The 25,145-nt window shown below is 47.7% G+C and overlaps 3 protein-coding genes across 11 annotated transcripts in view; 2 read left to right on the top strand and 1 right to left on the bottom strand.

Annotated features, from left to right (window-relative positions):
* Positions 1-2,512, top strand: part of PLCB4 (phospholipase C beta 4) — a 182,627-nt gene extending 180,115 nt beyond the window's left edge. For all 8 annotated transcript variants that reach the window (XM_088162808.1, XM_088162806.1, XM_088162807.1 and 5 more), the window contains one exon: positions 694-2,512. In XM_088162808.1, coding sequence (XP_088018934.1) covers positions 694-762 — 69 coding nt within the window. In that variant the 3' untranslated portion in view covers positions 763-2,512. The remainder of the gene's footprint in view (positions 1-693) is intronic.
* Positions 2,513-6,322: 3,810 nt separating this feature from the next.
* Positions 6,323-16,370, top strand: LAMP5 (lysosome associated membrane protein 5). The gene is made up of 6 exons (XM_014895071.2): positions 6,323-6,617; positions 6,882-7,054; positions 7,260-7,391; positions 7,471-7,576; positions 8,987-9,175; positions 15,209-16,370. Exons 1-6 carry the CDS (start codon positions 6,578-6,580, stop codon positions 15,385-15,387), a joined length of 819 nt encoding a protein of 272 aa, XP_014750557.1. The 5' UTR covers positions 6,323-6,577; the 3' UTR covers positions 15,388-16,370.
* Positions 16,371-19,286: 2,916 nt separating this feature from the next.
* PAK5 (p21 (RAC1) activated kinase 5) overlaps positions 19,287-25,145 on the bottom strand; it is a 159,196-nt gene continuing 153,337 nt past the window's right edge. For both annotated transcript variants that reach the window (XM_088162800.1, XM_088162801.1), the window contains 3 exons: positions 24,123-24,248; positions 21,912-22,046; positions 19,287-21,358 (listed from right to left, as the gene is read on the bottom strand). In XM_088162800.1, coding sequence (XP_088018926.1) covers positions 21,203-21,358; positions 21,912-22,046; positions 24,123-24,248 — 417 coding nt within the window. In that variant the 3' untranslated portion in view covers positions 19,287-21,202. The remainder of the gene's footprint in view (positions 21,359-21,911; positions 22,047-24,122; positions 24,249-25,145) is intronic.

Here is a 25,145-nt window from a genome sequence, read left to right as displayed (position 1 = left end):
TCCATGCTGGATTTTGCATAATGAATTTGGATACAGTTTCAGGTGGATTCAAGGTGTATAATCCCATGGAGCACGTAGCAGTATTCTAATTCTGAGGTGAAAAACACCCCCTTCTGTAATCACAAGGATCTCCAGGTCAGACAAAAAACAAACAAACAAACAAAACCAGCTAAATTTAAAAGATACTACTTTTTAAAAATACTACTTAAAAAATCTTGCCCACTGCAAGGGAGATGTTACTCTGATGAATTTTTGTCTTTCCTTTATGAAAGGAACAAGTCCAGATCATAGATAAATTTCAGGCATTAACACATTCCAGTACTCTCACAACAGCAGTAAGAATACATTCCCAGACATTTCCTATCTGGAGAAACAGTAAATTGGCATCTGCCTAACTTCTTCCCCAAAACTGGTGCTTCTGCATTTTATCACATGCTTTTTTAGAAAGTCTCAACCCATGACTCTCAGATTAGAATAAAAAAAAATTTCCTAAGAATTTGTAAATATAAGGATTACATCCAATTTTGAAAACAGTGACATGGGGTAGGGGGACGAGGGGTGTAAAAATAATGTTGTTACCTATCTCTTCAGTGTGCTTTGCCTGTGTTTCACTCAGACACTCTCATGTGAAACGTGCTTCATTGGGAGCAAAAGGTCTAATGCAACACTTCATGCGGTTATTTTGGATTGCAGGCAAAGGAGATGCAGCAGATGGTGAAGCTGGAAGCAGAGATGGATCGCAGGCCAGCAACAGTGGTTTAAAGCCTCAACAAGCAAATTGAAGTTGGAGAGCACAGCATCCTTAAAATGAGAGCAAAATTCCAAATAACATTGCTGAGGTCGAAGAGTGGGCTTTTGTTGTAGTTTGGTTTTGGCAGGGGTTTGTTTTGGGTTTTTTGTTCTTAATATATGAAGTGTAGCTACGGACCACCAAGTCTTAAGGTTTGCATTGTTTCTTTTTTAACACTGGGCACTGAATTTCCTTTGTTGAATTTCCATAAGAATTCCCTTTGTTCAGAAAAACCCCGACACGAAGATTAAGAGAGTTTTTTAAACCCCGTCCTGCTTTTCTTTCTGTATCTCACCAGGCACCTTGCCTGCATCAGAATCACACGATCAGAGCCTCGAGACACAGGAGATACTTTTAACATCGTCTCAGATGGCAACAAAGCTGTATTTCGAGTCGAGTAATTTCCCATTTGTGTTCTCATGTGTGATGTGCTGTGCAGAAACCCCACGCTGCCAGACCCTGCCATGCCACGTCCTGTCAGATGCTCGGCACCTGATGTCCCTGAGCCCACTGAACTGGACCTTATGCCAAGTAATAATTAGTATAGTAAGGAGTTGAGTTTTGGGTGATTTTAAATTGTATTTCAAGCGGGGTTTTTTTCAGGCAGCAGACAGCAGGCAGTTGAAAGGTAACTGCGTATTTTCAAAAGTACAGCGTGTACAAAGTCATCGGCCAAATTCATCAGCTGCAGCAGTAACTTGACAGGGTATTTCTGCAGCCTAATGATGTCATTCACAAGTGCCATATCAAGTCTATCAATTCTGAGAGGAGCCAATATCCTGTAGAAGTTACTGCAGTGGATAACCTGAGGGAAATACAGTGTATTTGTGCCAAAACTGATCAGTGCTCTAAGAAATTATATATTAGGCACTTTAAGAAAAGTTTACATCCTACATTGCTTGTATAGAAATTGCATTTTGATCCTGTTGCTGCAAATCCCGGATACTACAGTTCATTGTAACTTAAAAGATTGTTTAAATGGCTTTTGGCAAAAAGTTTGTAACTGTGAAAATGTAAAAAGTATTTATACACTTGGGAAACACAACATTGTAGAAAATCACATACATGTTGCTACGTGATAAAATTAGTAAACAGAAATGCTAAGAGTATGTTTGCATGTGATACAAATGCTACTAAGGCTGTAATGCCTACTATATGACCACAGTCATGCTACTAGCTGGTAAATACTGAGTAAATGTATGGCACAGAATATTGTTTGATTAATTACAAAGACTTTTAGCATTACAAGGTCTCTATATATATGTGTGTATATTAATTACGTGGGCATTCTTGATACTTGTAGTAAAAGAGAAGTACATAACTAATTTAATTTTACACAGAAGTATTTATGCAGATTTTCAGAATTTCATATCAGGAATAACCTTTTTATGTCCATTAGATATAAAAACAATTTGCTAATGTGTTAATTTGCATGTTTCCAGAGCTTGCTGTAGTTATATTGCAAAACAATGCATGTAAGCATTCGGCTTGGAATTTGTCCATGCTGCCAATTCAAAGATGACTGCATGGAAAACTGGTAGTTTAGAACAAATCAGATTTCTGATTTCAATGTACTAAGCACCAATTACTTTGTTGTATATGCTTGTACAAACAAATTCTACATATTCCTATAAACAAAATAAATGAAGAGAGATAATTATGTTATTGTCAGTCCTGAGATGAAACTTTCAACTTCTCTAATAAAAACCTTAAAAATTCAAATCCTTTAGTTTTGACTGCAGTGAATTGCAGGGTGGTGGTGTTATCAATTGCAGATTTTTAGCACGTTGTATTTCCTGTAAAAATGTGTAGAGTGTAAATATATTTCTATCACTGCTTATTTAGTCAAAGGAGTCTTTTTTTTTTTTTTTAATTTTATATAAGTGATAGAAGCATTGTGCAGCACTAAAGAACTGCCCCAGTGGAGTGTAGCAGCAGATCCTGGAAATGCAGCAACATGAGTGCAGTGTAGCAGCAGATGAGACAGAGGTCAGTGAATCTTTAGGTGTTTAAAGCAGGGTTTAAACAGACTTGTAATGCATATTCAGAATTCCCATTCTGATTCCATAGCCTATGGAGGTAGCTCCTGGTCCTTTATGATACATAATGTTTTAAAAGACAAGTTGTGGACTGAGAGCAGCTCTCTAAGCTAAATACTGGATGGAGCTGGGAGCAGAAATGTTTTCAGAGCATGCTGGACAGGATTTTTATTATGACTTTTCTTTTAATTAAAAATGTCCTCTAAAGCACAGCTGGTGGAGACAGTGCTGTAAGCTGGAATTTTACACTGTTGTCTACTGCAGTGGTTTTTAGCCTGTAAGGATAAAGCAAAAGGCAGACCAGGTATGGAGAGAATTGGATGCTAAAGCATCTTAGCTTAGGCTCAGTTAGAGCCTGGCTGGAAAGCCCTGCCCTACCTGTTAGAAAAACCACTGGGAATGGAGGGCTTGCATTCAGCCCACGGCCCACCCTGAGGAAGATCAAACCTGCTTATTTAATTCCTTGGTGAGCATCCTATCCCTCAGGGAAAAACGCAGCTTTTGGAAGAACAGAAGACACTGTCCACAGCCTCCGTCTGAGCCTGTGCTCCCTGCTCAGCCAGGAGCGAGACATCCATCAATTCAGACAGAAAAATGGGCTTCTGTGAAACTGCCGAGTAGGAAACCTCAGCTGCCAGCCTCAGCTCCCCACACTGATGCGTATTTCATCCACTGACAACTTAGCATAAAATGCAGGCAGTAATTTGAAATTAAGTGATGAATTTTGTCAGCTAAGTGTTTTGAAATACTGTTTAAGCAGTATTTGATTCAAAAATTATTTGAAGTTTGGCCGCTAATGTAATGAGGTGAGAATTTCCATTGAGATGAAATAGGCTAATCAATTTGAACATTGATACTGAGTTAAAGCAGTTTAAAATGTCATTCCCTGCTGGGGTGATAAATTCCACTTCAGTGAAATTTCATCGAGGGAAGTGGCAGATTTTCCCTCTCTGAATCGCTTCAGATAAATTCAGCTCAGCTGTGATGGGGAGGGTCATGACACCCTGGCCTCATAGGCAGCCTGCTATTCTTTCACTTCCAGTGATTTGGGGGGTGGTCATTAACTTGACTGTTTCCAGGTGGGGGCCTGTTTAACCCCTGCACCACCTGAGTGCAGTTAAAATGCATCATCAGAGACCCAAAATACCCCTCAGTCCTTGCAGATTCAGGTGCTGCCTGTAAAACCAGCTGCAAGTGGCAAACACTTTAGACCTAAAGCCCTTTTCTTGCTGGATGTGTCAATAGTGGCCCCAGAGCTGCAACCTGGCTGTCTCTGTGCTGTGTGCTCCCTTCCAGGAGGCTGGTAAGAGTTGTTATGTCTGGTAATTGTGGGTAGCACGGGGGATTCAGCATTCAGAGATACCCAGGCAGTCTCCAGAGCTGGGGGTAAGGGCAGGTGGCAGGGCTGGTTTCAGGTGGCCTGGTCTGGGACCATAAACTGTCCCTGGTCACAGCATTTCAGGGTGGCTGATGGGGTGAGACCTTTCTGCTCTGTGTTTTGGGGGTTGCTCGATGCTAGGAAGACTTTGGTCTTTCCCTTTTTATTGCCACAGAGAGCAGGATGAACGCAGCTCTGCATGCTGGAAGTGGCAATTGTCACTGGAGCTAAAGGCTTTGTTGTTGTGCTGTGCAGCTGGGGGAGAACAGTTCTGTGCTGTGGGACAGCCTTGTCCTCGTCTCCAGCACAGCTGCTCTCTCCCAGCTGCTCCCTAGACCCTCCTGCACAGGCTGGATGCAGGAGCAGCAGATCAGAATCGTGTATTTCAGGGTTTAAAAGTTGGAAATTAAAAAAAAAGGCTGGAAATCAAATCGTGGACTCGAGAAGGAAATAAAGGGTAGTTAAACACTGAGCTCATCAGTGTAGGACCTGAGGAAGCCAGGCATTAAAATCACCACAGAAATACAGCCTGTTACAGTCAAAGGTTATATTTTATAGAAGATTGTATTTTTTTTCCTTTATATAGTCCCCTGAAATTATTATCCATAGGTTAATCCTGTGTCACAGCTGACACAGGTCTTACTCTATTTGGGGGTGTGCAGGAATGGCTTTTTATCATTGAACAGGAGAGTGAGAGGAAATGGTCAGAATATATTTAATATGTACAGAAAGCAGAAAAGGAATTTCAACGCTATAGTTACAAAAATTAATCTGTTCCTTTAGTGTCAGTTTTTATTGTTTAAAAAAGCCCTTTCCCAGAAAAAAAAAGTCCCTCTCTGCATGTGTGTGCCCTGGCGAAGAAAGGGCAGCTGCCCACAATTAAAACTCACCTTGCAATATTTTGCTTTGCAAAACCTTGGACCATTTCCTCCAGATGCCTTTTCTTGAACTAGAAATGTGATTTGGTAGTGAATCCAATAAAGCCATCACTCTGGATCGCTGCTGTCCCTTTGGCTTTTTACCAAAAAAACATCCTCAGTGTCGGGCTCCTCATCCCCGCTGTTCCTGGGACTGGTGTCTCTGTAAATTATCGTAAATATTTGGATGTGCTCCTGGTCCCGGGGCGAGAGTGGCAGCGTGTTAAAGCTCAAAAAAAGGTCCCGATGAGAGGCGGGAAGAAATATTCCAACGTGGCATCAGCCGGGGCAAGGGAGCAGCGCAAGAGTCGGCCGCACTTCCACCTCACGGAGCGGCAGCGCAGCCGGGAGCTCCGGGCGGGGATCGCCCGCTCCTCCCGCAGCCCCGCTGCCGACAGGGGCCCAGCGCTGTCCCTGTCCCGGGCTGAGAGCGAGAGAGCGAAGGCGCTGCGCTAGCGGGGAGTTGAGGGCCCCCGGAGCGGGCAGGGCAGGGGGCGGGCAGCCCTCCGTGCTCTCACCCCGCCTCGCAGTCCCCTCTCCTCTCGCTATCTCGCACCTTTGACCCGGCCAGGGACAAAACCCTGAGCGCCCCGGCTCAGTTGTCACCTGTCTCACCTCCGAGGAGCACCCCAGGTGCCCTCCTGCCTGTCCCCCCCAAAAACGCCCCTCACGAGCATGGGCAGTGATGTTTGTGTTTTAAAGCACCCTCTCGGGGCTGTTGGGTTTTATGTTAGGGTTGTGGTTTGTCACGTCTTAGAGCTCAGGTGTGTGGATGGCCGTTCACAGAAGGATGCGAGTTTGGTTGTGACCTTGCCACACAAAAATAGCTGCACGTTTCTTCCTAAATTAACACTCGGAGCAGCTGTTCGCCTTCACCGAATTAGTGACGCTCCGTGAGCAGCCGGCACTGGAATAGGCATCCCTTCTTCCATCCCGCCGGCCTTTCCGGCAGGGACGGGCGGCGCAACCCCTGAGCGAGGGTGTCCCGACCCCGCTCCCAGCGCGGGCCCTGCCAGGGGAGCGGGGAGTGCTCAGGGCGAGCCCGATTCCTCTCCAGCCGCGCGTCGGGCGGCCCGAGGGCCCCGCGGGGATCCCCGGCCGCCCCTCCGCGGGTGCGGCGGGGCCCCGGCGCCGGAGGGGGGGAATCCCTTCTTCCCTCCTCCCCTCCCGGCTGCGCGTACGCCCCGTCCCTCGGCGTGGGCGCTCCATCAGCTCCGCCGGCATCTCCCCTCCTGCTCCTCCTCCTCCCCGCACACCCACACACTTTCCCCGTCCCTCCTCCCCGCCACTCCGCAGCGGAGTGCTTTTGCAGCCTGTGCGGCTCCTGAGGACAGAGGTGTGCGGCTTTTTCCCTCTCCTTTTTATTTTTAATTTTTTTGTCTTTTTCTCCGGAGCGGACCTTTCGGAGGAACAGCTGCAGCAGCCGCGGCCAGGCCGGGACCGAGCAGGGAGGATGGCCGGGGGGCTTCTCCCGGGGCTGCTTTTCATCTTGCGTGAGTATCTGCTTGGGGAGTCGCGACACGGAGCCCTGTCGCGACGAGGCAGCCGCTGGCGCTGACACAGACTCGGCGCTGTTACGGCACCGGTCCCACATCACCGCCACCGGCTACCACATCTCCTCCACATGCTCTGTCGCGACAGGGACACCCCGTCGCCATAGAGTAGCTTGCTCCAGCGGGCTCGGGGGTGGCGGGGGATTGTTAGGGTGAGCGGCAGAGGTTGGGGGCTGCCGGCGCTCAAGCCCGCTGTGCCCGCAGACGCCGCGGCTCGCCTGGCCGCCGAGCAAGAAGTTGAAAACCTCTCCGGGCTCTCCCCTAACCCCGAGAAGGACATCTTCGTGGTGCGGGAAAATCGGACGACGTGTCTCATGGCCGAATTCGCCGCCAAGTTCATCGTGCCCTACGACGTGTGGGCCAGCAATTATGTGGACGTGAGTCTGGGCCGGGGGCGGCCCGGAGGGTCCGGGGCTGCAGCAGGACCGGGGATGGCAGGGGACACACACACGCACACATCTGCTGACACTTTCGGAAAGTCCTTTATCCCCTCCCAGGACTTTCAGCGGGGGCAGTGGGGGGCCCGTAGGTGCCCGGGGGGACTCGCGGGTTGCCCCGCTGAGCCCAGCTCCCCGCTTGCAGCTGATCACGGAGCAAGCCGATATCCCGCTGTCACGGGGCGCCGAGATGAAGGGCAAGTGCGGCACGAACGAGTCAGAGCTGGAGCTCTCCTGGCTGGACCAAGCGTACACCCTCAAACTCTCCTTCCTGAAGGTACGGGCTCCCCGCACGCCGGGAGCTGGGTCGGGGGCGCGGCGGCTCCGCGGGGTCCTGACCGGCCCTGTCTCGGCAGGAGGGGCACAACACGTCCCGGGGACCGGAGGCGTCCTGGAGGCTCAGCCGGATCCAGTTCACCTACGACAGCTCCGAGCGCACCTACTTCAAGGATGCCGTCAGCCGTAAGCGCCCGGGCTCGGGGTTTAAGGCAGATCCCGGCGGGCGAGCGAGAGCGGGGCCGGGCTGGGAGGGGAGCACCCCGCGGGATACTCGATAAATGTAGCTTACGGGGAAAAAGGAACCCACAAAGGCGGGACCAGCTGCCGGGTTTAGATCGCATGTTATAATTTTTTTTCTCTCCGCTTTTTTTTTTTTTTTTTTTCCTTGTTTTTAATCACCACTGTTGCCGTGGGAGGGAGAGCCCAGCTCTGCCCGTTTGCTTCACTGCCCAGGCTGTTCTGTGGGACCCAGGGCCGAGGGGGTGAGGCAGGGAGACACCTGGGCTGGAAAAGCTTGTCTCCTTTCCTGTGGGGAGATTTTCTTTTAGGTTAATCCTGATAATGGTTGAATAGGTGGGAAGGCAGCAGTTTCCCAAGATAACTGTCGTTAGTATTATACCCCTACACACTTCTGCACCCAGCAGCCTCCTCTCTTCTCACGGGGTTTCCGTTCTTTTGGCTTTCATTTTGTTTTTATTTAATTTCGGCTCAGAAATGTATTGTCTTGAATTGAAAAATGAAGTATTGTTATTTACAAATCGTTCTCCCTCAAGATTTTCCAGCTGCAGTGAATAGGGCGTTTAGAGTTGTTGCTATAAGACATGCTGGTTTGGGGCTGTTTTTCCCCACTGGTATTTCCACTGTCTGAGTCCCACAAAACACGGAGCTGGCTGTGCCTCCTCAGCCCCTGCCCATGAAAAGCACTGACTGCCTTTTTGTGCTGCTGGAGGGGAACAAAGGGCTGCAGAAGAGCAGGAGGTGGAAGATATCCCTCATCCTACCTGGCTCAGCCGCATTCAGCCTTCACTTGCAAAGCAAGCTTGATGTGATGGGAAAATATTTTCTTGTAATTTATACTTGGGTGAAATGGTCATGTTGTATTTTCAGGAAAGGCTTTATGGCCTCTCTTGCTTTGTGGTGTGGTCCCCAATGGCACTGCTCCTTCCCACCTGGATTAAGAGCACAAGTGCAGCCGCAGAAGTGGTTGTCTCCCAAGTGTAGGGAGTACAATCACAGTCCTGGGCTGAACCCTGAGTCTCAATGAACAGGAACCATTTCTCTGATTTTATGGACTCTAGGCGCTGTGACAGGAGTGGAGCTGGCGGCAGCAGAACCAGCTCTGCCTTTGTGGTGCAGTTCTGGGTGCTGGAGCCGCGTGTTCCCGCTTGCAGGAGACAATCCCGGTGTGGGAACTGCCCTGGCTGTGTGGGGTGTCACACAAAAGCAGGGTCCCATCCTGGGAGGACACTCCAGGAGCAGCAGGGCCGCTGCTGCCGCATTGCGCCCCAGCCACATCACCCGTGCGTTCGGTTCGTCGCCTCTGTCCCCTCAGTGCTGGGGCCGGGGCCTGACCTGTGTGTGTCCCCTGGGCAGCCGGGAAGTACACGGCCAGCTCGCACCGCCTCTCGGCCCTGGTGACCCCTGCAGGGCGCTCCTACGAGTGCCAGGCACAGCAGACCATCTCCCTCGTCTCCAGCGACCACCAGAAGAACGTGCAGCTCCTGCTGTCCGAAGTGCGGCTCCAGCCCTTCGACATCCCTGCGGATTTTGTCTTCAGTGAAGGTAAGGAGCAGGCAAAGGCACGTCCGCATCCCCGAAGGTGCTGATGCTGCCACGGCCTTCGGGGATGTTGCAATGGACTGAAGGAATTTGGGTCCCACCTTTTCCAGAATGATCTTCCCCTCGCTGCAGCCTGTTATCAGTGCTCCCTGCAGTCCCTCCAACCCATTCCTTGCCTCTGTGGTCCCCCAAAACGCTTTACAAATTCAGCCTAGCTGCCAAAACATAGGCTATCTTTGTGTGTGCATTGGCTTCTGTAAAGACTTGTAGAGTCAGATTACCAGCCAGCCCCAATGCAGCATCCCTGAGGAGCCCTGCAAGGTAGAGGTGTCTCCTCTGCAGCACAAAAATGCTTCAGCACCGCCCCAGGGGCTTCTTAGGGCTGCTGTACACTGAGGAAGCTTGGGGCTGCAGTGGCAGGAGACACTGGGAGTGCATGTTCCTAGCTTCAGTTTCATTAATGTTCATGGTGAGGGTGAAGGAAGCGTAACAGGGACTTCAGTGAGGCTCTTCAAGCACCAAACACATGGGAAGCCATTCCCCTTCTGGGATTCTTTAACATCCATGGTGGATAAACGAAAACGTGAGGTAAATCATGCAGTTTGTATCAAAGCAATGCTGCCGTGGGACAGGATTCCTGCAGTTTTAGCTTCCTTTGTCCCAAGGAACCCATGGTGTTCCTCCTTCCTGGCTCTCCCATCAGTTGAATGAGGCAGTGTAATCATGCTCACCTGGATTAAGTAAGAGCAGTCCCATTCCATAGTGGTGCCTTAGCACTAAAATTAATTGAGCTCTTTATTGTAACCAGCTGCAAATAAAATGTGTAACAACCAACTCTTTTAATAACAAGTTAGAAAATGGTGGTATTCAAGCCTAGCATTAAAAACATGGAGCTTTATTATTTTGCATGTGGGAAATATTTTGGAACACAATAAATGCCCAGCACTGACTGCAGAGCTGAGTAGTTGCACTCCTGACTTGCATCCTCTCATTGATGTAGTAAATTCGTGCTGTTGCATGTGCTGGCTCTGGCAGAGCTCTGCCTGGCTGAATTACTTATGGCAAGGCCAGTGTAATACTGAGTAGGTTTTATCCGTGGGCAGAGCTTTTTTTGTATCAAAGTAGTGCCACATTTTTCTTAGATTTACAAGGAGAAAAAGGTAAAACTTAATAGTTGGCTGTATTTTTTTTTGTTGGCGTAGCTTTACCCTCTCATTTCTGCACTCAGGCTGGGCTGGGCAGACCTTGGAGGCCAAGAACAGGATGTTTAAATTATGCAAGTCTGTGTCTCTGAGGTTACCAAACTTGTGAAGTCCAAGAGCTCCCAGTTAAAACAACCGAACTCGGGGTTCATTGCCAAAGGAATCTACCTGCTGTTTTCATGATATACTCATTCCTGTCAGGCAGAAAATTTGTTTCTATTTTGTTTTCTGTTTTGTTGTTGTGGTTTAATGGGTTTTGTCTCCAGCACACAAAGAGATGATGTTGGTTTAGCAACCTTTACACACATGGAGGGAATTCCTCCTCTGGAGGACTGTATGACTTCTCTCTTTGTCAAGCTCAATGGGGTTTTCTGTTGTTGTTGCTCTCATTATTCAGCTACACTCCTTTTGTTGAATTCCACTGGAAGTTAACCACAGAGAGCACCTGGACAGGGTGGTCAGAGGTCCTGGGAGATGATTTATCAATGGAGCTCCATGCAGGGCTCTGCTGCTCTCCCGCCAGCTGAGCTCGTCCTCGGCACACACATGGCAGAACAGGATCCTTTGTGGGGTCTGAGAATCACTGCCAATCTCAGATTACAGTAATTAGCCTTCTCCTTTTTGCTTCGTTAATTTCCCATTAGGTAAAATTCCTATTAATTATGAACAAGCTACAGAACATTTTAAAATATTTTAGAGTAGAGAAAGAGACCGGCTAGAGCAGAAGAATCTCCAAGACACAGGAGGGCTGGGGCCTTTTTCCATAGAGAAAGGGGGGAAAGGTTTCTTCATTAGTCCTGACACTGTCCTGGCAGGGATAGTTTAAAAATCTTGTGAGGAATGACTGGATTGTTTTTGGTTTTTTTGAACGCTTAAATTCACGTGCTAGAGTGGTTTTTTTTGAGACACTGCTTCCAACCTTCACAAATCCACATTTATTTTTTTATTTACATTTTTATTGTTCGATACAGAAGCAGCAGAAATTTTTTTTCATTCAGAGTTCGCTAATTTTTTTTTTAATGGGGAATGTGTGTGTACGTTTTTCAGCTTAGAAGATGAATAAAATGAGAGCTGGATCATGAGGGTGTGAGAAGGTTTAAACTGATGGAAGAACCCCAGAGAAACTGTCAGCTCTTTTGATTTTTGTATTTAAAATTTGAATATAAAGCAATACGATGAAAAATATTAATACAAAGGAATACAACAGCTGAGAATCAGGGACTGGGATCCTGGGGTGGTTCAGAGGGAGCTGAAACCTCCTATTTGAGGGCCACATTTTCTCGAGGGCTCTTTGCACCAAGGTATGCAGACACTTCATAAAAAGCTCCTGGTTTTTCTTTTTTTCTTTTTATATTTTTTAGCTATTTACTTATAAACACCCATCTCAAAATGTCAAAAATCTTGTCATGCCAGATACAGCTGGGCTGTTTTTCCACCCCTTTGGACAATCCCTGTGCTGATGCTCATGCCTGCAGGAGGGTGCCGTGCCTTTTGCTGGGTTTTTTGCCGTGTTTGCTCTGCAGAAGGATTCTGGAAGAGGAAAATGGGCTCTTAGGTGGTTTCACAGCCTGGTACTGGAATTGGACGAGCACTCACCATAGAAACCGTGGCAGTACGTGAGCCTGGGAGGAGGCACAGCACAAAGGAGCAGTGAGAGATGTACCTAAACACCTCCTTTGTATCTGTCTGCAGTGGGTGTTCCACAGGGCAGGGACTGAGGGTGACACCACCCTGGCAAAGGGGTGACCCTACCGTGTTTGGGATGCAGCACAACTCCCAGCATCACCTGAACTTCCCCTTTCTTGCCAGGGACCTTTTGCTTCCCTGGACTGAGGGTAAACCCTAGTAATTTGGGAAATGCTGAGATCCCTGCGACCTGGAGTGAAATACTGGGGAAAATTGGTCAGAAAGGGCTGTTTTCCTGCAGGGTCATTAATTTTGAAATCATAGCTGTTGCCAGTGCAGTGGTTCTTCATTTGTCAAGCATCAAGCTACCCATACTTGAGGGGTTTGAATGTCCAAATATGTCTGCCAGGGATTTTTTGCAAACCCTTTCCCCCTCCTGTTCCCCCTTTGCCTTTTCCTGTGCTGATGGAGCAGGAATGATACCTGCTGCCTGCCTGCCTCCCTGCTGTGTTATGGACCTCAGTGCCTTTGCTTTGAATTCTGGGGGTGAAAAACACTTCATTTGAATTCTTTGGGTGAAAAAGGCTGCATAAATGTTAAAGTACGTTGTTATAAATGTGTAAGTATTTTAATTTGTCATAAAATGAAGTGGTTTAACATTGATATAATGTTAAAATGGAGAATTCATCCTCCTGGCAGTCAGCACCCAGAGAGCCTCACTTCTGCAGATGTGTTTGTGCTTAGCACTCCCCAGTGCCTCTGTGCTTGGTCCCCCCATTCCCCCTCCAGTCTCCAGAGAGCCCAGGCTTTGGTGATCTGCTCCAAAGGGAGAAAATGGATGTTTCTGGTGAGGAGAAGGTGTGGGTAGGGCATGGCAGCTGCTCTGCCCGGGGAGGTGCAGCAGGTCCAGCTGGGTTTGGGGGTGTGCTGCTGGACACTGACAGCTTTGCTTGGTTTTTTTTCGTTTCTTTCCTGTTGGCTTTATATATATATATATATTTAGTTTTATTTTAATCCTCTTAAAAGTAGTGTCAAGATCAAGATCTCTCTTCCTTGATTGTTTCCAGGAAATGACACCTTTTTTGTTGTGACACAGACACAAAACACAGCTGTGGCTTTCCGTGGGCACGGATCTCTGGCCACATCCTTCTGGTGTGTTTTGTGGCCTGCAGTTGGTTTGCTTTTGCAAAGTTTGGTGGAATTCAAATGACACAAGCGGGTGCTTTAGAGCTGGGTCTGTTTTCTGCACTGGTGCTTTTAGCTTTGCCTTCTCCACTGGCTGCAGCCCCCCCACATCCAGCCTGTTCTCCTGCAAGTGCTGGAGTTCTTTAGGGAAAGGTGAATGGAAAACCTGGTGTGTTTGAGCACAGGGGAATCCTCTCAGCTGGGTTTCCAGCAGCTTTCTTTCCATCTTCTCTAGGGTTTAAGCTAAGCCACTTTCAAAGCAAAATCAGTGTCCAGCCACAGTGATCTCCTGCACACTCTGTCTGTAGCCATGTGGGGGCTGCACAGGAGCTTCTGAAGCTTGGATCCTTCCCATGGGAACGGTGCTGCTTTGTACCTGTGGGGAGAGGGGTCGGAGCAGTCCTGGCCCCACAGCACTGCCCTGTGAGTGGCTTTTCCTGCAGTCAGCTCAGCCTGGTTTTGTGTCCCTGTGGGTTGCTCAGGTCTTAGCATCCTAAACTGGGAACAATTCCACAGAGCACTAGAAACCAAATTTAGGGAGCTAAGTAATAATCAGAATTTTTCCCCCTGTTCTCCTCACTACAAACAAACAAAACCCCTGCATTGCAGCAATTGCTGAATCGCCTGTACCACAGTCCTGGTGATTAATCACTCCTCTGGTGAAACAGTGAGCAACTGGAACTGAAAAGGACATTCTTTTGTGTTAGACTACATTTCACTTTTGCTTTTTTTTTTTTTTTGTTTCACCTCATTTACAGCTTGAAATGTTTCCTGGTGGCATCGCTGGGAGGAGGCTGCACTCCAGGATGCGGTGAAGCTCCTGGAGGTGCTGGCACCGCTGGAGATGGGTCCCTGCTGTCACCTCCTGCCTGGGCCTGGGGGTCTCTGGGTTTTTCCTGCTCTTTGTCACATGCTGTTAGATTTGTGGAGCATTTGCTCTTCGTGGTTATTGCAGATCTCTGCAATCAGCTGCCTGGGAAACCCATCTGGACAGTCTTTAGCAAGGGGAGGAATTTGTAGTGCCCTTTGTATTCGCTCATCTAATACACAGCCTTTCTATTTTCCCCTTTTTATTTTTTCCTTAAAGTTGTCATTGTTTTCAGCACATTTCTAATACAATGAAGAACATGAGCCAGAGAATTGCTCTTCCTGTATCATGTACTCTTTTTTTTTTTTTTCCCTCTAGAACTGCCTTTTTTTTTTTTTTTTTTTTTTTTTTTCCTAGCCTGGCAGCCCCATCTCAGCAGCATGGGCATCATGATGCTGCCACTCAGGCCTGCAGTAGACTCTGGAAGTGTAAGGGAGCTGAGCCAGGATTACCAGTGTATCATGTTTCCTGACCTTAGTGGCCTTTCCAAGCTCAATAGAAAAGTATTTTCCCATTGTATCAGTATATTCTAGTGGTTTATTAGGCTATGGCACAGACTCATCAGCCAGAGACAAAAACACTGTCAGGGCTGCTTCTGTTCCTCCTTTGCCATATTTGATGGACAATTTGGGGTGCTCTTTGACACAGACACACACGTGTGTGCTCTGCCAGGGCTGGTGCCATGGCCATGGAGAGGGGGCAGTGGTGCTCTTGGACCCCTGCCAACTTGCAGATAGATGGGGGAATCTCTGGCTGATGTGCAGGGTGAGTCTGGAGCAGAATTAAAGGCTTAGTGATGCTGAGGCCTCTCCGGGCACTCGAACTGAATAAACAAAGCAGCTCTTCAGTCACTCAGGAAACTCAGCCTTGGGCTGCCCCAATCCCAACGAGGCCATCGATGTGTGGCAGAGAGGGCTGAGTTTATGGGCATGAGAAGTGTTTTTCCAGTGCGTGGGCTGGTTTGATAGATGTAGCCTCTCCCTGCATCCCTGCATTGTGACTGATTTCACTTTGCTCCAAAGCAATTGATTTTCTCCCCGGGGCTCCGCTGGCGGCTGCGGTTGCTCCGTCCTGCGCGGAGCCGTGACCGGGGAGCCCCCTCAGCTCGGCGGCGGCTCAGTCACGTCTCTCCTTCCTCTCTTTCTTCCTCTGCAGAACACAAGTGCCCGGTGGACCAGAGGGAGCAGCTGGAAGAAACCCTGCCCCTGATCCTGGGGCTGATCCTGGGGCTGGTTATCGTCATCACCCTCGGCATTTACCACATCCACCACAAGCTGACAGCCAGCCAGGTGCAGATCCCTCGGGACAGATCTCAGTACAAACACATGGGATAGGGAGCAGCACTGAGCAATCCGAGCATTTATCAGGTAGAAAAAGCAAAAGCACTTTTTTCTGTGGATGAGGAAAGGGTCTGGGGGGGGCAAGGGATGGTATTCACAGCACCTAATCCTGAGTATTTCCAGGAGACACTCAGGCTAAGGCTTGGCTTTAACACAGACTCTGTAAGAGATTCAGTGTCTGTAGGTGGTTTGAATACCTTCTTTAAGCAGCTGGGCTGATCATCTGGAAACAGAAATGCTTCACATGTCAGAGTTTCACACTGGGAGCACAATTAGCTTTCTTGTTTTATTTGTCTTTATCCCTTTTTCCCATCTCAAGAGATTCTTACCTTCCCCTGCATCCCTTTGGGGGATTCAGCCCTCTGTGTTCCTTGCCCATGCAGGAAGCAGGGCTGGGAGACAGAGCCATTGCACAGGGTTCATTCAGGCCCTCTAATGAAGGGACTCAAACCACATCCCTAAATTTGCACTTATGTTTAAGAAAAGCATGGAGGTAAATGGAGGTATGCTTTGGGGGAAAAAAAATTAAAAATCCAAGGTCAGTAACTCCAGTGGAGCATATCACAGCTGTGGAGCTGACCCCACACTTGAAACTGAGTGAGGAAAGTTTGTTTTTGCTTCTTGAGCCACATCTGAACTAAACTTAGAAAAAAAAAAAAGGAAAAATAAAAAAAAAAAAAAAGAAAAAAAGTATTGATACACAAATTATAAAGTGCCGTGCTACTGCAAGTCAACTGAGAAATGCTTCTGGCTGGGCATCCTGCACGTATTGTGATTGTGGTTGAGATGTTACATTGCTACCTGCAACTGATAATTTTCACACCAAAAAAAAAAGATAAAAAGAAAAAAGTAATGTTAAAGTTACTATGCAGATTATTCAGGTATAATCTAATGTAACAGAAAAAAAATAAGGGAACCCTTGACTATCCTTAAATGTAGATGATTTTTAAAATTAATTAAAACATGTACATATATAATGCTTGATTTGCCTTCTTAATGTGAAATGATGTAATGCTTTATACCCACTCCATGATACCAATGGAATTAGAACACAAATACATGATCTGAGTGGATGTCACATGTAGGGTTTATTCCAGCAGTGGTTTTGCTGCAAATGGCTTGGTGAAGACATGGTGGTGGTTCAGTATTCTGTGATTTGTTGGTTGTTCCTAATATTCTTCTATCTCTTGGCTGTTTTTTCCTGTGTTATGTGAGCAGTGATGTGTTTTATTCTGGTACTATCCAATTTCCATTCCATCCTTTGACTCCCCTTGGCTCTGGTGTTACCTCAGCAGGAGTTAGTCCAGGCCTTGTGTAAATTTAGGGCATGGGAAACACTTCCTTCTTCTTAAACTGCTTTAATTCAAACAGAGGCTTGATTGTTTTCTTTCGCCTTAAAACTCAGTCAAAGAAAAACAGTAATTTCAATGTTGAAAAAAGGTAAGAGAAGAAATTTAATTGTTCTTTAATGCTGTATTCTCCTGTGAAATATATGGGTTTTTTAATTAAGCTGGATGCAGCATAAGTCTTCCTGTAGCCCTGCCTTATTCCCGGTCTCATTTCTATGCTATGCTCAGCTTTCTGTTTTCTCATTTGGATGCAAAAGGCAAAATTATGGCACTAATGATGATTGTGGCTTTGCCCTTTTCCTTCAGAACTCCAGTGAAAGGGTCCTGGGTGAGTTTTAGACTGATCAAGTGCTACAGCCTACAATAAGCTGATAATTAAAAAAAGAAAAGAAAAGGTTCTTTCAGAGGCAGTTAGAAAAAGCCAGAGGTAGCAGGAAGGTGAGTAAAAGGATTAAAGGTTCATCCTTAATAGAGAGGAGCTTTGTCCTGCCTCCCCCTTGTCTGCCCTGGGGCCAGGAAGGCTCTCCCAGCCAGCTCCCATCAGCCTGGCACATCTGCCACTGTGACATCCCAAAGAATAATAAAATACAAAAAGGAAGCCAACAGCTGAGCTGCAGATGCCACAGGAGCCTCTCCACTGCCATTTGTCTCCTGTTCAGGCTGTTCTGGCACAGGGGCTGTGGGAAGGATGGGAGAAGTTGCACCCAACTGGAGCCATCCCGGTCACTCAGAGGTCATTCCCACCTGGCTGGCTTCCTCCCTTGGAGGAGGGGAAAGGGGCTTCATATGGAGCTGCTGAAAGCAGCAGAGCCTGGGGCTTGGCTGAGCTGCTGAGTGTCAGTGCAGGGGAGGCAGTGGCAGGGGACAGCAGCCCCAGGCTGCTCTGGGAGGTGGCTGTGCCTTGCCCAGGTAAAGCTGCTGCTGGGTTTTGGGCCCTTGCACCACCTGAGCAAGACCTGCCTGCTGCAACAGGGAGATGCTCCCAGACATCTGTGGGTTCAAGAAGGAAAAAAGGCTGATTCATGGTGGCCTCTGTGAACTGTTTTTAATCCATCCTGCACTGACCCTGTCAGGGCACTCACAGGGACTGTCCCTGCCTGACCCCAGAGCACTGAGGTGGTGGCAATGGCCATTGGATGGGGACAAATCCCCCCAAAAAAGCTGATACTGCTCCTGTGCCTGCTTGAAGGACTTCTGCTGCTTTCCATGTCAGGTATCTGCGGGTTTCCCTTAGGAAGCACTTGGCATCACCTGAGTGTGTCTGTAAGCTATTAGGACCAGAGTTCCAGGAATGCAATAATTAATTTCTTGATTTTTCTGAACTGACAGAAAATTTTTTTTTGTTGGACTGAAACGTTTTTGCTTTCTGGGAAAGAAAGGAAAAAGAAACCATAATTTCATCTCAGTGACAGTTTGTGTCCCAGACTGATGTATCTTGGTTGAAAAAAAAAATTATTTACGTTTTGGGTGAAAACCTTTTAAATATTTTAATTCTCTCCATCCTTTTGCTCACATTTACTAAAATTGATCTGAATTTTCCATTGCTTTAAGCTTTTCAAGCCTATTTATGAGAGAGATTGTGTCCAGCTTTCCTCCTGCCTGTCAAACTGCAGCAGCATCTTGAGGATGGCAGCACTTTGTTATGATTTAATTTTGTATTTAGCTTTCATTTATTGATGTTTTTTTATGGGTGAGCTGCAAATTGAAAGCTTTGCTTTATAGATGTTTATGAACACAGCAGTAGAAGGTGGATAAATACACCTTATCACCCTACTGAGCTCTGTGAGGACCTGTAATAATTAAGCACTTACTAAAGCAGCTGCTAATGACTTACAGAGTACTTTTGATTAGAACTTTAATTATAAGTTATTGATGTATTGCTGAGGAAGGGGCTGACACAGCCAGTAAATGTCCTGGCCTCTGCTTCTATAATTAGGAATATTTGGGAGTAGTTTTATAACTGGGAGCTGAGAAAAAGCCATCATTCCTTAGTGAGAGGTGGGAGTAATTTCATTGGAATATGGCCTCAGCTTCTGAGTGAATAGATGCTCTTCACATGCCTCGATTTTTTTTTTTTTTTTTTTAGGTGATGGTATTACATTTTTTCAATGTATTACAAAGTATTTACCGATGTCAGAAATGAAAAGTAATATAAATCCTCATTTGTAAGACTTGAAGATAGCAAATAACATTGTAGATTCCATCAGCTGACTGGTGCTGCTGGGAAAACTGGAAGGAATTGATATCAGTCGGTGGAAGAGGTAACAGATGTGAACTAAAAATTAGGGATGTGCAAGGCAAAAAAGGATTATTTAGGGGATAGAGAAAGGAAGGAAATGCACCTAGAAATCAGTTGGGGCAGCTCTATAAATCACTATTTATATATATTTATGTATATGTATGTATATCATACACATGTGCATCTTTTATATACAGGTGTGTAAAAACACTTTCTCCTTTGATATCTGGTCTCATACAGTGGGACCGAGTCATGTATAAAGTAGAAAAAAGGCATGGGGAAAAAAAACACACTGAAACTTAAAGTGTTTATTAATTAATTTATTTAACTTGCATGTGCATTTGTCTCACCAATAGCTGGTGTTCACAAAAAAACCCCTTTGAAATCGACAAAACTCTCAGTAAACTTGATGAACACTGTTTAAAGTATCTAATAATAAGAAAGTTGCAGAAAATTCTTCACTTGTACAGCCTAAAATGTGCTGAATATTGAAGAAAAACCTCCCACCAACCCCTTTTTTTTATTCAAAGATGGTTAAAAAAGGTCATTTTGTGGCGAGTATTAAGTTGTGCCATTGCCTGGACTGGTGCAGCCTGGTTTCCTGAGTTGTCGAGACTACAAAAGAGAGCCCTGCGAGGCTGTGGGCGCTGGGGGGCGGCGGGAGCCAAACGCGTTTTCTTCAGTGTCTTCTTCAAATGTGCAAACAGGGGTAGGGGGAGAGAGCAGTGGGGATAAGACACTGATGTAAGAACATCTGTTCCATGTTCCAGATCATCCTTATCTCCTTTTTTCTTTTTTTAATTGCTTCTCTCCCTCCAAATATTCTTTAAGGGCAGAGCTAAAGGAGCTTCTTTACTATTGGCAACTCTTTTCTCCCAGAGGAAGATCTTTAAACAACAGCTCCTGCCAGGTTTAGATGTTTGGTTATAATTTACTATAATAAATAACAATTTATTAACTATGAAATTTCATAATAAGAAAGAAACTGTGTTTTCACAAAGTTGGCTTTGTGGTTCTTAAAGATACCATAAAATGAGGTCAGTAAGAAAAAAAAAACAAACTTGAAAAACATGGCTTTTATATTATACATAATTAAAAACAACTAACTGTTAATAAATAAAATTAATTATGAAGCACTTCTAAAAATTTTAAAGGCAAATCTATTTAGGCCTACAGTTAACATGCAAAGTCATCCAACAAATAACACAAAATTGTACTGCAGTAGTCAACTGTTGCATCAACATTCAAAAAGGTCTAGACAGCAGCACGACTTCTCCTCCCATCCCATCCCCTCTCATCCCATCCCACGGCTCTGCCTGAGCTCTGGGGATCCCTCTGGGCTGGGAGGAGGAGCTCCTGCCCTCCCTCTCCACTGCCAGTGTGACAGAAATCGTGGAGGCTTCTGTGGTGGCAGAACTGGCCTTGTGGTGGCATAAAAAAAGAGGGATCAGCCCAGTCTGGGAGGCCCCTTGGGCCAAGGCTGGGAGGGGGGAAAGGGACACCCAGAGCTGAGGCTGCCACTGTCACCGAATGCCCCAAGCCAGGTGCTCCTGCCATATCCTTGGCTCTTCCAGCTGCCGTGAGGGAGGGATGAGCCCCCTCCTCACCCCATGGGAAATCTGCAAAACCTTACAACTTCCTAAAGGTGGCTGTGGTTTCTTTTTTTTTTTTTTTCTCCTGTTTTCAAAAGGGTTAAAAAAAGTAGCAAACTTCATCTTCTCAAATTCTTGCTAAGTTACACTTATAACTTCAACTAACACAACAGTTACATGACAAAGTACTGCAAGTTATCAAAACGTACTGTACAGAAAATTACAAACTTGTTGCAAAATACATTGCGCTGCTCTGACCGAGATAAAAAGTGCTTTGCTTTGTCAGAAAAGTGTTCTTCTGAAACAGAAGTGCCATAGCCTGCAGTAAAGTTCAGATGTTTCGCTCTGGCTGTGCTCTCCTCTGCTAAATTACCTTTCCAACGTTGGCATTCGGTGCCTTCTGCCCAGACGGCCCAGCAGACAACAGTGCTGGGAGCGCTGAGCACGGCTGGGATTGCTCCCTGGCCCTGGCACAGTGGGAGCAGAGGGAGCACTGCCTGGCTTTGGGGTTCTCTATACACCGTGGTATTTCCACAGGGCTGCTTTCCTTCACAAGGTTCTCCTCCTCCCTGCCTGCGGATCCCACGCGCCGCGAGCCAGGCTCTGCACTGACCTCTTCCCAAAAAGCTTCAGCGATGCCTGTGCTGCCTCATGAGGGGCACGATGCAGGAGGGGGGCCCAGCCAGTTTGAGAAAGGGGTGTCTCAGCAGTTCCTGTGCCGTGGCTCTCTGCGAGGGCTCCCGCACCAGCATCGAGTCCAGGAAGCCCCGGAGGACCGAGGAGACCTGGAACACCACACAGGCATTAGGGGTGGGCAAAACCACCCATTTCCAGCTGTGCTGACTCGGTGCATGCTGTTTTCTTGGGAAGACAAGGGACACCCTGATCTTGCCTACTGCAACAGCTGTGCTGAGCTGAAGGGCTGTGGGTCTTTGCCGTGCCACTCATGTCTGAAGTATTTGGGTATCAACAGCATTAAGGCAGGCTGAGGGCTCAGGTCTGATGGAAACACACCCAAACTGGGAGGTGCCCACCTCACACAGATGGACCAACCCACCCACAGCAGGGCTGACGAGCTGAGCTGCTCTGGTCCTGGGGCAGGGTGGGAAGCACAGGGAGCATGAGACTGTGCCCAGCTCCCTTTGCAATCACTGGCTGCAAAAGCAGTGCCAGGTCAGGCACAGACAAGGCTGTGACTGATGGCTTTGGTCTCACTTCCACCCTCCCCGAGTCCTGCATAGGACCCAGAGCTCAAGGTCCCCCTTAGTAAGTTGGGGTGTGCCAGCAGCGTTACTGAACACGGGGCTGTGCAGAGCCCGGACCCCGGGGGAGGCTGACCTTGTGCATGTCCTTCACGCGGGGCGGGAGGTTGTCCCGGATGCGGCGCATGGCCTGCAGCGGCGGCTCGTTGAAGTACGGGGGCTCCCCATCGATCATCTCGATCACCATGATGCCCAGGGACCAGATGTCCACCTGCAACACACACAGGGCTCACAGCACTGCTGGCACTGCAGGGGGCAACAGGCTCAGCACTGGGGATCGTGCAAACCCCCGAGCTGGCTCACGCTGCTGCCTGCTGCCAGCCTAAGCCAGCAGTCTGGAGAGCCAGCACCATCCATCTTTCTTTTTTAACCAGCCAACCATGGCTTTTCTTCTCAGCAGTGAGTGCCTTGACAAAACAGATTAGCAGGGGCTTACAAACCTGGGTGTTTTAGGTGCTGCCCACTGGAAGCTCCATGCCTTGGAGAGGCTGTGTCCTGCTGCCCTGCATTCCAGCTGCACTGATTTGCACCCACTGAACGCCGACCCCAAGGAGAGCAGGGTACACTTCAGCTGCTGTGAAATCACTCTATTCTCCTGAAGCTTAAAGACTACAGGAACTCCGTTCAAGACCATAAGGTAAATGCAAGCACTCACTACACACAGGCACGTTTACAGCCAGCATAGGTAGCACATTATGTAAGACCTTTGGAAAGTGATTCACCTCCAGCTTAAAAAAAAAACCATAATTTTTTTCTTAGTCCTGGTCTGCTGCAGAGCTGCTCCAGAATCCCAATCCTCTGATGACTGTAATTCCTGTCATTTGCCAGCCCAAATACAGCCAGGGCCAGTTCATTCTGCTTTTGCTCTTTTGCCAATACTATCCTTTAGCTTAAATCCTTTTTTTTTTTCCCTTTCCCTTCTGGTGGGGAAACTTAATGCGGCCTTAAGTTCAGCCACTTTATAATCCCCCTAAGCTATTAATGGGCTATTAATAGTTGATGCTATTATCTCTGGAATGTCTTCTACAACAGCACAGATCCTGGGTGGAGAGCAGTGCCTGCAGGGTGCTCTTGCTGTGCTGTGCCAGAGCAGTGTGAGGATGGAGCAGCTCCTGCTCAGCTCATCTCCCCTTCCCCGTGTGTATCTGTATTTCTAGATATCTGTACTCTATATAGGTATGTATATGTGGACCTGTGTGTAAGCACAGCCGTGTCCCTGGCAGGGTGGAGCTCTGCAGCTGTTCTCTCAGCACTCTCCGGCAGCAGCTCTGTCCTGCAGAGGCAGCCGTGTCCCCGCTGGGGAGCTGTGAGTCACTGTCACGGCTGAGCGCGGCACAGGGGATTGCTCTTCCCAGGCTGCCGGGGCAGGAGTGCCGTGACTCACAGCTGCCTAATGGATGGGGTATGGCACTGCAGAGCTGCCGGGTCCCCCCACCTTGCTGGGCTCCTCTGAAGCGTTCCAGTAAAAATGTGAGCGTTGCCTTTCTCAGAACATCTGGCAGTGCTTGAAACAGCTCCCACGGAGGTGCTTTTCCTACCCTGTCTCTCAACTGCTGACAGCAATGACTGCAGTGAATGAGCCCGTGTGGAGACCAATCCGACCACAGAGGGTGGCAGTGCAACCCACCCAGCTGGCCCCAGGTTTGGGACCCTGCAGGACCTGTGATTCCACTGGCACTCCTCCAGAGGAAGGGAACGGCAGGCTTTAGCTAGATGAAAGCAGAGTGGCCCTGTGCAAATACTGATAGGACTGGGCTGTGCAGGAGGGACGTGTGAGGTGGCTGCTGGTTTGGCACACACAGGTGTGCACACCTGTGACTGCAGCTCCAGCCCACAGCTTGATATTAAAGAGCAGCAAAGGGCCTTTCACAATGTGCAAATGAGGCCAGTTCCCTTCACTACAGCACCCCAAGCCAAAATACGTAAAAGCATTACACTGCTAAAAGTGCTACATGGAGTTGTTATTTAATAACTTCATCCTAGGAAATACTTTCAAACCAGGCACAATGCAGCACTCTAGGGCAAACATAATTGCTGCTATTTAGCATAGCCGTGCAAATGCTTCTGAACTGCACAGCTCTGACAGAGCTCCGTGGGGTTGGGATATCCCCTCTAGCAGTACCTGCTGCACTCACTTGGGTGCTGTAGGGAGATAGGATAACGCCTCCTGGGGTACTCCCTCTGGCAGTGCCTGCTGTGCTCACCTCAGCGCCACAGGGGGTTGGGATACTCACCTCAGTGCCACAGGGATCTGGGACAGCCCCTGTGGAGTGCCCACTGTGCTCACCTCAGTGCCATAGGGCAGGCGGGATATCACCTCCGGTGCCATCCAATACGGTGTCCCCACCAGGGACTTCCTCCTGGGGACCTCCTTTGACACTTGGGCACAGAACCCGAAGTCAGACAGTTTTATCTGTGAAAAGAAGAAGTAAAAGCCCCTCTTGAGTAACAGGACAAACTCCTCCAAGTCACACCTGCAGCTGCAGGGACAGGGATGGAGCTGCAGCATTTTCCTGGTACAAGACACAACCCAGCTCTGGAGGAGTGTCTGGAGATGGGAACACTCAGCTCATTAAAGTGAAGGGGAGATGTAGGAGAGTGGCAGTGGTGCTCATTCCTGATATCATCTGTCACAGCCCATTGCCTCTCCACCAGCAAAGGATGTGGAGGTGATAAATGGCTTACAGCACTTAAAAATAGAAGGAAAACAAAATATTCCAAACAGCACCCCTGTGTTTGTAGTTATGAATGTGATACCCAGTAATACTCATATTTCAAGTGACACACACCCCTCCTGTGGTTCATAACAGTTGTACAATCTCTTGAGTTTGCCAGAAAATGTGGGAAACAAGCGACATTCACCCCATTACTTTTCACCGCCCACAGAAAATAAAACCCCTTCCAATGGCTTGTCAAGCCCAGGACCTCACACTGTGCACTATCACTGAAGAAGCTGCCATCTTCATGCAGCAGGAGAGCTAAGCTGGAGAAGACATGGAAGGGTACAAGACTCCTTGCCAGTTAACCTGTTCCCTCTGCTTGGGAACTCGGGAATTAGTACTGTCCTTGAGTAGCTGTGACAGTGACCTGAAATAGAAATAATGGGATACACAAGCACTCCGGAGAGCAGCTCTTGCTGCATCATGTGCCTGGCTCACACTTTTATGACAGTTTTTTTTTAACAACAAAAATTATGGAAAATTATCACCTCCCCCTCCCTGTCGCTGCACAATGCCAAGGTGAAAACTCCTCCAACCTCCAACCACAACAAGCTGGTCTGAGGCTTGGTGGCATTACCCCCTTCTAGAAA

The sequence above is a fragment of the Sturnus vulgaris genome, chromosome 3, assembly GCF_052056855.1.
Source record: "Sturnus vulgaris isolate bStuVul1 chromosome 3, bStuVul1.hap1, whole genome shotgun sequence".
NCBI classification, from domain to species: domain Eukaryota; kingdom Metazoa; phylum Chordata; class Aves; order Passeriformes; family Sturnidae; genus Sturnus; species Sturnus vulgaris.
Note: the sequence above shows the minus strand (reverse complement) of the source record. Positions and strands in the feature narration are given on the sequence as shown.